The 10,121-nt window shown below is 45.0% G+C and overlaps 1 protein-coding gene across 1 annotated transcript; it reads left to right on the forward strand.

The window, feature by feature from the left end:
• The first annotated feature begins 389 nt into the window (after positions 1-389).
• KCNE4 (potassium voltage-gated channel subfamily E regulatory subunit 4) lies at positions 390-3,869 on the forward strand. Its single transcript, XM_023217508.1, is given in 2 exon segments — positions 390-519; positions 1,067-3,869. Coding segments are annotated over 2 exon segments (660 nt in total). The 3' UTR covers positions 1,597-3,869.
• Positions 3,870-10,121: the final 6,252 nt, after the last annotated feature.

Here is a 10,121-nt window from a genome sequence, read left to right on the forward strand (position 1 = left end):
AAGCCCCAGTTCCTTGACTATAAATCCTGCACTTGCTTCCAACTGTCTTTCATCCAGATTATGGGATTCAGCTGCCTCTGAAAACCTGTAGCCCAATAACGGTTATTTCCCAAGAGCTGGATGAAGCATGAGCTAATTTTCAGTGAGAGTGGACTTTGGGGTAACGGTTTCAACTCAGCGCATTCCTTTCTCCTCTTTTCACTCATCATCACGGCCACCTGAAAACCCTGGCTGGGCGCTGGGGTGTGAGGAGCAGTTCTCACTTCCCAGTCTTTTTCTCTTTTTCACAGCTGCAAAGTTCAGGGAGTTGAACTGCAGTGCTTTCAGTTCACTGCTCACTCTGCCACTATCAACCTCTGTTGTAAATTTTCCTCCCAGAGCACGTGACGATGCACGTCTTGACTATATATCCCAACTGCAGCGGCTGAGTTGTCAGAGCTCAGAGCCGGACAGAGCAGAAGAACCCTCTTGGACTGGACGATCTGGGAATTCAAAACTTGGGACCAACTGTCAGCCTTGGTAAGTTAGCAAGGCTACACTTTGCTTCAGAAACATTTGAAAGATGGGCATTTTTGCCAATTAATAGATGAATTTTTTCCCTTTATTTTCTTTCTGCTTTTCTTTGTCCTAAGGAAACACTGTTTTGAATTTAAAATAGTTTGATTTTGGAAACACAATGTAAACTTTGTTTCTGCTCTGTTAAAATGTGTTTCCCAATTTTAAAGATATTATTTACTGGATGCTCCTGTCTTACACTGATTTAAAAAAAAAAAATCAAAGTAACACTGCTCACTACAAACAGGACAGATGTGTACACTAAAAAAAAAGAAAAAAGAAAAAAAGAGTCCTTCTTACTTTTCCCAGTGAACCCTCCCCAGGCTTCACTCCCGTGCACTCCAAGCCTTCATAGCTCACTCCTGTCAGCTGTTTGGCCAAGCCTCTTACGCTATTTCTTTCATGCACTTTTAAGCTTTTTTGGTATTGCAGTTCCACAAACCTTGTGCTCCCCCTCCTCCCTGTGCCGGGGACCTGGGGGACAGCTCTAACCTGCGGCTTTTTTCCCCAGCCCCTGCTGTGCAGGTAGCCTCAATGCTGAAGATGGAGCCTCTGAACAGCACGCACCCCGGCACCGCAGCCTCCAGCAGCCCCCTGGAGTCCCGTGCGCCCGGTGGCGGCAACGGCAACGAGTACTTCTACATTCTGGTTGTCATGTCCTTCTATGGCGTTTTCTTGATCGGAATCATGCTGGGCTACATGAAATCCAAGAGGCGAGAGAAGAAGTCCAGCCTCCTGCTGCTGTACAAAGACGAGGAGCGGCTTTGGGGGGAGGCCATGAAGCCGCTGCCCGTGGTGTCAGGCCTGAGGTCGGTGCAGGTGCCCCTGATGCTGAACATGCTGCAGGAGAGCGTGGCGCCCGCGCTGTCCTGCACCCTCTGCTCCATGGAAGGGGACAGCGTGAGCTCCGAGTCCTCCTCCCCGGACGTGCACCTCACCATTCAGGAGGAGGGTGCAGACGATGAGCTGGAGGAGACCTCGGAGACGCCCCTCAACGAAAGCAGCGAAGGGTCCTCGGAGAACATCCATCAGAATTCCTAGCATCCCCGGGACCCCTGCCGGTGGCTCCATCAGCCAGCACCCTTAAGGAGAGGAAAGACAGTTTGCAAGTGTCTGGTTTCACTTTCGCAGTGCGGCTGCCACTTTGAAAAGACCCTCGGCAAGCCCCTGATTTGGGGTGGGGTGGGGGACTAGGCTCAGCCGGAGCCAGCAGCCCCCAGGAGTCCGGGAGGTGCCTGTGGTTTGCACCCACTACTGAAGACGCTGCGCAGATGTGGAGAGTGTACATTGACTTTGGGGCCTGGGTGTTGGGGTTCTGATCAGAAGTTGGCGGGATGATAGGCTTACCATTTTCTCACTGGATGCCCTGGGCAGCTCCTGCAGAATCTGCCTCTTCCCAGGGCTGCCAAATGCTTAGGACATGTTGAGGGACTAGTTGTGATTTGCTATTTGCCTAGAGCTTTGTCCTTCTAGATCTGATTGACTGTAAGTATCTCTACTGTGTACTTGTGGCATTCCTTCACAGTAGGTTACAAGCTTCTTTTGGATTAGAGAAGGATTTTTGGTGGAAGAAAGCTGGAGATCTGAACCCAGCCCATTTGCACACTGTAGGAAAAAAAAGTAACTTTTAAACCTGTTAACATTGGCTGGGGTTATAAGAGATGATCTGCTATTTTGACCTTTTGTCTAACTTATGACCTTGAACTCTGACCTGTTGCCATGCAGCATCACATGCTGGCATGACGTTCTTTGGATCAGAAGAGCGTCCCCAGAATCTAACCTGCACTCCGGGTGGTGGTTCAGGGGACTCTTCCTGATCTTTCTAGAAGGGGTAAGTGGGGTTGAATAAGGCCAAGCCATTAGCTCTGCTGCTGCTCAGTTTCCCAGCCTAGTTTTCTGAGCTGGGAGAGGACATAATGTGGTATTTCGTCACGTAGCTGAGACCTAGAAGGGCATACTCAGGCGGAGATTGCACAAAGCTGGGCTCCAAGTTCTGTGCTTCCTGATCCCGAGCCCTGACACTCATTTACTGTGTGGTCCTGGGCATGTCATCAAGAAGCTCGCTGTCTGCATGAGGTTCCTGACGATCTCCATCCCCAGGGGGCTGGGAGGATGTCTTTAGATTTTAGGACTCTGTGATAAATACTCCACAGCCTGGTGTGAGGAAGCTTGGACCAAATGCTTCCCCTTTGGCTGATTAGTCTGAACAAGGATATGCTGATTTAAAGGAGCAGTTGGAGATTCAGAACACATATAACTGGGGAATTCAGGGCAAGCTACCAACCAGTCCTGCTGTAGTTTTCCCAGGATTGAAGGAAAGAGGCAGACACCACATTCTCCTCTGCAAAGTTCTCTGGAGAATGTGTGATGTTAACACTTCCAGCTAAAGGAAAGCAAAGTCTAAAGGAAAACGTACAGGAATGCTTCCAATGTCTCCATATATTCCTGTGGTCAACAGTTTTGCAGATCCCTTAGGCCCTTAAAGACAAGGAGGAAGTAAAATTTAATTCTATTTAAAAAAACTTTTTTTTTTTTTTTTTTTTTTTTTTTAAGACAGAGGCTTGCTCTGTTACCCAGGCTGGAGTGCAGTGGCTGATCTTGGCTCACTGCAACCTCCACCTCCTGGGTTCCAGCGATTCTCCTGCCTTAGCCTCCTGAGTAGCTGGGATTACAGGCACCTGCCACCACGCCTGGCTAATTTTTTATTTTTTAGTAGAGATGGGGTTTCGCCATTTTGGCCAGGCTGGTCTTGAACTCCTGGCCTCAAGTGATCCTCCCACTTCGGCCTACCAAAGTTCTGGGATTACAAGTGTGAGCCACCGCACCCAGCCATTTTTATTTTTATTTTTTTAAGAAAAATACTCTTTATGAATTGGAGGCAAGCAATAACTACTGTTTCCGTGGAAGGGTTAACAGTGTAGGAGCTGGTTTATCAGTCTGCTTTGACATACAGCTAAAGGAAATTTATGTTTTGGGGGAAAAGGCCCTCTGTTCACTTTAAAATTCAGTGTGGATTTACTCCAAAGGGGGCTGTTTAAGTTGAAAGAAGCCAAGTTAAGTTTGGCCTCTTGCCTGGAATCACTTGAATTCTGAAATTTCACTGCGACGGACATGTGCCTTGTCACATTTTCCATTGCTTAATCCTGAAGTTTGGTGCAAGTCTCTCTGCACCTATTAAAAAGTGATGTATATACTTCCTTCTTATTCTATTGAGTTGTATAGAATTGTCTTTTGTATTTAACACTTTGTAATTTTCACAATATTTTTTAATTTAAATAAATAAACACATTTTTTCCCTCCTGGGAAGTCATGAATTATTTGTTTGATTCTTCAATATAATTTTTAGTTTCTAAGACATCACAGATACATTTCCCAAACCATCTCTGGATTTTGCTCCTCTCCCAAGTTAGTATCTCCTGAGGGCATATCTTATTTCTGTCTGAACCATGGGGTGAACGAGGCTTGGCTTTTCATCCTTTGAAATGCTTTGTAGTGAATGGAAAACAAGCTGCAGATGGTCTTACACGGGCTTCTCTGTGTAAATATGGCAGCCCTGGAGCCTTTGGACTTTGAATATGCAGTGACAGCGCAATTCCTGCTAAGATGTTGCTCCAAGCTTGGTTGCAAGAAAACGTTTGACCTGTGTGTTGGCTTGGCAAATATTATCCACACATGTGGCCCAGCAGCACCTGCTAATGGGCAAAGAGTTGCTGGCTGTATGAACAGCAACACAAACTTACCAACACAGTGAAGCACAAAGTGTGGGGTTGAGGTTGACTCTCCTCCCTCTCCTGGTCTCCTTCAGACTGGGACTGATTCCAGCACCTCCCACTCTGTCTGTCTGTAGCTCTTGCCCACAGGCTGAGACCATGGCCAGCCTGCAGCAGCCACTTCTTCATAATTTTATTTGCATGACCTGTTTTTGAATCCAGCAAATGGTAGGAAGCATCCTTACTTTTATGTTTCTCTGTTTCCTGTGAGATTGACTTTTCTGTTTCAAGTAAACGTTTCCATTCGGTTCACTAGTAACTGTCTACCTAAAGAATTTACCTGGCAACAGTACAGTGGAGCCTGGATCCTTCCCATACCATATCGAGGGCCCTGATCCACCAGTTGGTACTTTGGTGATGTAAGACGAGAAGATTATTTTAAAAGGCAAGACATCCTTTCCATTTATCCCAGTTTAATGTCATTCTCCACAAGGAAATGGTTAAGAATTTTTTTATTTTTTTAAGCCATGGGCGGAAGGAGAGGGAATTCTGAACTCTAATTGTCCTAAAAATATGCAGAGTACACTTTGTCGTTTTAATGGGATATTTGTTTTCTTTAAAAGAAAGAAAAAAAAAAAAAAAAAAGAACTTCTAAGCAGAACCTAAGGCCCAAGGGGTTTAGTCTGTGTGGATTTACTCATGCATGTGAAAAACTGAGAAGAGAATTTGGCCCTGTTCACCTAAGATATTAAAACCATATTTTGAAAGCACTTAAATGTTAGGGATGAGGTAAATAGATCATCCTGCCTGCTCCACACTGTTCTAATTACACCTTTGTACGTCAGAGTCAGGCAGGGATGTTACACAGTAAAAGATTTCTTTCATGGGTAAAATCATGGGATCAAATCTACCGGGAAAGGCTGAAGTCAAGCCAAGGAATGAATGCTCTTGGTTCCTGATTCTGGTTGGAAAGTGGAACCCCCGGTGCCTTTCAGAGCTGCAACTGGAGGGTTTCATGGTCAGACATGCACTTCTAGGGCTCAGCTAAACAAGGGTAATTTATCATCCTGTAAAATGCTGCTCTTACCATAGACATTGTGGAACAAACAGAACATGGAGCTTAAAATGTAACTTAAGCTCCACTTTCAGGCAGAGCATACCTTTGCCTCATGCCCTTAGAGTCTGCACACTGTGCTGAAGAAAATCACAGGACGTAGCATGGGTCATGGGACCAGAGGCAGAGTCTAGGGCTGGAGGGAGACCTGTCAGCCAGTTGGCCAGGATGGTGGCTCAGGCTGTGCCTGAAACGCAGGGAGGTAGGGAGTAAATAGTGGTCAGTGGAGCCTCAGCCTTACATCTGGCTTTCTAGCCGAACTCTGCTACCATGTTGCTTGTAGCTCTGGGGAAGCTACGTAACCTTTCTGAGCTCTCTCTTTCAACACGAAGACAGCATGTTGGCTTTTCTCTTTGGGGAGTTTTTCAAAAGAACGGTGGAACGCCCTGAGAAATACTCAAAGAAAAGCAGATTCAGGCTTCTACTTTAAAAATGTGTCCTGGGCATGCATCTGCAAATAAAGTCCCAAAACATCCTCCTCTATGGACGCTTTCCTCAGGAGACTGCAGTGTGCTCAAAAAAAGTGCACACTTTGCCAAAGGAGAAGGGTCACAAGAGGGAAAAACCACTGTTAAATTCAGCCTTCCCCCATTTCTGAAATGTTTCCTCCCACACAGGAAGGAACAGTTTGAGATGTGTGCCGTTACCATGGAGATAACCAGCTAAGGTCACTCAATGGAAGGAGTCTATGGCCCACTAGCATGGATCATTAGGGCCAGTCTCGGAAGCTGAGGTTTGGTCCTCGGCTCAGAAGATGAGCTTTGAGTCCATGGCAGCCTCTATTCATGGGTAGGGGAGGGGGTGCAGGGACACCACTGTTCTCCTTTTGTCTTGCCCAAGCCTGTCCTCTCTTCACGCATCCCCCTTGCATCATTTGCAATCCTTTCCTTGCACTTGCCCTGTCGCATTCAATGCAGGGCTAAGCTCTTGTTCTGCTGTTCCTATGAATGTATTTTCCTGCCCTGAATTCTCTTGCTAAGAAACGTTATTGAAAAATCCTTCACATCAATAATTATACCTCTTTCCTGTTTTTAATAGTTTTCCTTTGCCTGTCCTCTCTTTATCTAGCCTCCCTCCCTTTCTTCCTCTCTCTCATCCTTCCATTACCCAAAAGGAACAAAAAGTATAGCAACCACAGTGCATGATACTTATTCAGCACTTTTTACATGCACACACACCTTTGCAACCCTGTGCTTTGAGCTTCTCCTTTGTTCTAGGCACTTCTCTAGGTGCTAGGGAAAATGTAACACCTCTCTGGGGATGTTATATTTTTCCCAGCACTTTATGGAGTAGCACTATATATGTGTGTGTGTGTGTGTGCGCGCACGAGCGCGTGTGTGTATATATATGTGTATATATATACACACACATATATATATTTTTTGCTCCATGACAGACACTTTCCCTTTGATATCTGATTTAATCTTCCCAAGGAAACTGTGAGATAGATCTACAATACTCTTAATCCAGGTAAGAAAGTTGAGGCTCCTCAAGGATTTGAGGGGAAGATGGGAGGAGGGCGAGGGATAAAAGACTACAAATAAGGTGCAGTGTCTACTTCTAGGGTGACGAGTGCCCCAAAATCTCACAAATCACCACTAAAGAACTTACTCATGTAACCAAACACCAACTGTTCCCCAATAACATATGGAAAAATCAGAAAATAATAAATAATAAAATAAAATAGGAGTGATTAAAAAAAAGAAGGTTGAGGCTCAAGGAAGTCAATTGCTGGTCAGTGAAATAAAAGATCAGGATTCAAATGCAGGTCTTCTGAGATAAAATCTGGTATTCTTTTAATCACTAGGAAGCTGACAGCATGGGGACACAGAATCTAGCCCCATCTCAGGCATTAGGCAGCTCTATGACATTGCAAATGTTGCTCAACCTTTCTGGTACATTTCCCCAAATAGAGGTAGTAATATCTTCTCTATTGTCTTCAAAACATTGTCAGAACTGCTTATAAAGCAACTGTAAAAATTATAAGTATCTGTGTTTGACAGAGGCTGTGTCTAGACATTACCAGTATTCACCAATATTCAGTTCTCCTCCTCTTCTGAGAACATGGAAGGTTCCACTTCTCAACCCCTCTCCCACTCCTCCTGTCTTATCGACAGGGGCTGGGCAGGGCCATGTAATTCATTCTCTGTAAACAGAGTACAAGTGATGTATGTCACCTCTGAGTTGAGTCAGTGAAAAGTCCACACAGGATTCCCAAGTCACTCTCTTCACCTTCACGTCACTGAAAAGAACATGTGTTCCAGAAGGTAGAGGTAATCGGTGGAGCCTGTGTCAGCCTGGAACAGTGAGTTACTGCATGAAAAGCAATGGTTCTGGATGGGTGCCCAAACCTGCAGCTGGCTTTGCATGAAACAATAATAAATCCAGATTACAGTGAAAGGTGGAAAAATTGGGTTTTTTGTTACTTCAGCATAATCTCACCCACCAGAATAATACAGGATATGACCATATTTAAGAGATGCTAAATGTTGGAGACACCTTCTGGATCATCTAACCTGACCTCTCCGTTTAGTGACAGGGAAATTAAAACTCATGCAGTTAAGTGATTTGATCAAAGTCATAGAGGGAGGCCAGGTGTGATGGCTTACTGCTGTAATCCCAGCACTTTGGGAGGCCAAGGCGGGTGAATCATCTGAGGTCAGAGGTTGGAGACCAGCCTGGCCAATGTGGTAAAACCCCATCTCTACTAAAAATACAAAAATTAGCCAAGCTTGGCAATGGGCACCTGTAATCCCAGCTACTCAGGAGGCTGAGGCAGGAGAATCACTTGAACCTGGGAGGCAGAGGTTGCAGTGAGCCGAGATTGCGTCATTGCACCCCAGCCTGGGCAACAAGAGCAAAACTCAGGTCTCCTCCATGGTCATGCCCACCATGGGTATTTACACCCTGCGGTGGACATGGCCATGGAGGCCTCTTCCAAGTCTTGGTGAAGACAAAAGACCCAGACAGTCTTTTCCCTTGAGCCGTCCCGAGTTGCATTGAGTCATTGGTGCTGCCTCTATTTACCAGTCCTGTGAACCTTGCTGGCAATTGGCTTCTTTTTTTCCTGGTCAAACCCTGGCACTTACTGCGCTTTGTGGTGGGTTGGATCTGAGCAGGCAAGAGTAAACACATTTGCCCAAAGCAGTGCAAGGTGACATCACTGGAAACTTTAATAAAGGGGAAGAAGTTATAAATAGGAGGAGGGAGACTGTCAAACAGGGTTGAACGCAATTGCTCTGTATGAGGTGTACTGGCTTTTGGGTTTGTTTTTGATTTTTGCGTACATTTCTGCTCAGCTCCAGCACTAGAGTAGTTCACATGCAACCCTCCTCCCCCAGTGCAGAGAGCACCCAGGACTGATGACCCCTGAAGGCAAACGCTGGAGGTTCAGCTCTAGATTGAGGTTTCAGGTAATGCAGAAACCAACGGGCACATCACCAATCATTATTTTTATAAGCTTAGCCTTGATATGGAAGGAATAATTTCTCCCTCATTTCTATCTTCCTTTTCCATTCAGTACTTCTGCCAGGACATGTTGCCTGAATAGAGATTCTGTTTTTTTCTCAAAATCTTCTCCTTTTTAATTCTCCTCTCCCATTGTCCTCAAGCATTGATTACAGCAGAAGTTATGCTGTCTTTCCCATAGGATTATAAACTTCTTGGGACTGAGAACCTTATAGTATTATTTTATGTCTAAGTATCTAGTTTGAGCTGGCATTCTGCAGAGATCTCTCTCATTATGTTCTTTTCTTCTTATTTTACATATTCTCTTTGGGTGATCTCATCCACCCTCAAACCTTCAACTATTAAGTAAATAATTATAACAAATGACTATCTAGTGTTTACTATGTGCCAGGCACTGTTCTCATGACATTTAATTCTCATGACAAGCTAAGAGGGATTTTTTATTTATTTATTTTTTCTTTTCTGAGATGGAGTCTTGCTCTGTCTCACAGACTGGAGTGCAGTGGCATGATCTCGGCTCACTGCAACCTCTGCTTCCCAGGTTCAAACAATTCTCCTGCCCCAGTCTCCCAAGTTACAGGCACATGCCACCACACCTGGCTAATTTTTGTATTTTTAGTAGAGATGGGGTTTCATCATGTTGACCAGGCTGGTCTCGAACTCCTGACCTCAACTGATCCACCCGCCTTGTCCTCCCAAAGTGCTGGGATTACAGGTGTGAGCTACTGTGCCTGGCTGTGATAGGGATTTTAAAGCCAGTTTTAGAGGTAAAGAAATAGAAGTATAGAGAGGTTAAGAACATTGACCTGGTTATACAGCTATTTAGCAGCAGAATTGGGATTTGAACCTGGCAATTTGGCTCCAGAGTTAATACACCTACCTGCCTGCTGTGCTGCCTCTCCGTCTCCAGATCCTAGTCATTCAGCTGTAGCCTGGACTTCTCTCACGAGCACCAATGCCTCTGGCTCTATCCACCTATGACTAATAAATACCGCACATTCCTGATGTCAAAACTCAAACTACCATCTCCCCCCCAAAAACCTGTCCCTCAACTTACATTTCCCATAATCCATTAGTGACCAAACATGGGTCCAAACATGGGTCAAGCTCAAACTTCCCTCTCTTACCTTAGGTCACTAGGACCTCCCTGAAATCTCTTTCCATTCACATGGTCATTGTTTACCCAAAAAAGTACTTCTTTTAAAAAAACAAGGTCAGAACATTTTTATTCTTGAAATGATAAAAAAAAGCCACCCCTCAAAGCACGTTTATTT

Source organism: Piliocolobus tephrosceles, chromosome 11, assembly GCF_002776525.5.
Source record: "Piliocolobus tephrosceles isolate RC106 chromosome 11, ASM277652v3, whole genome shotgun sequence".
NCBI classification, from domain to species: domain Eukaryota; kingdom Metazoa; phylum Chordata; class Mammalia; order Primates; family Cercopithecidae; genus Piliocolobus; species Piliocolobus tephrosceles.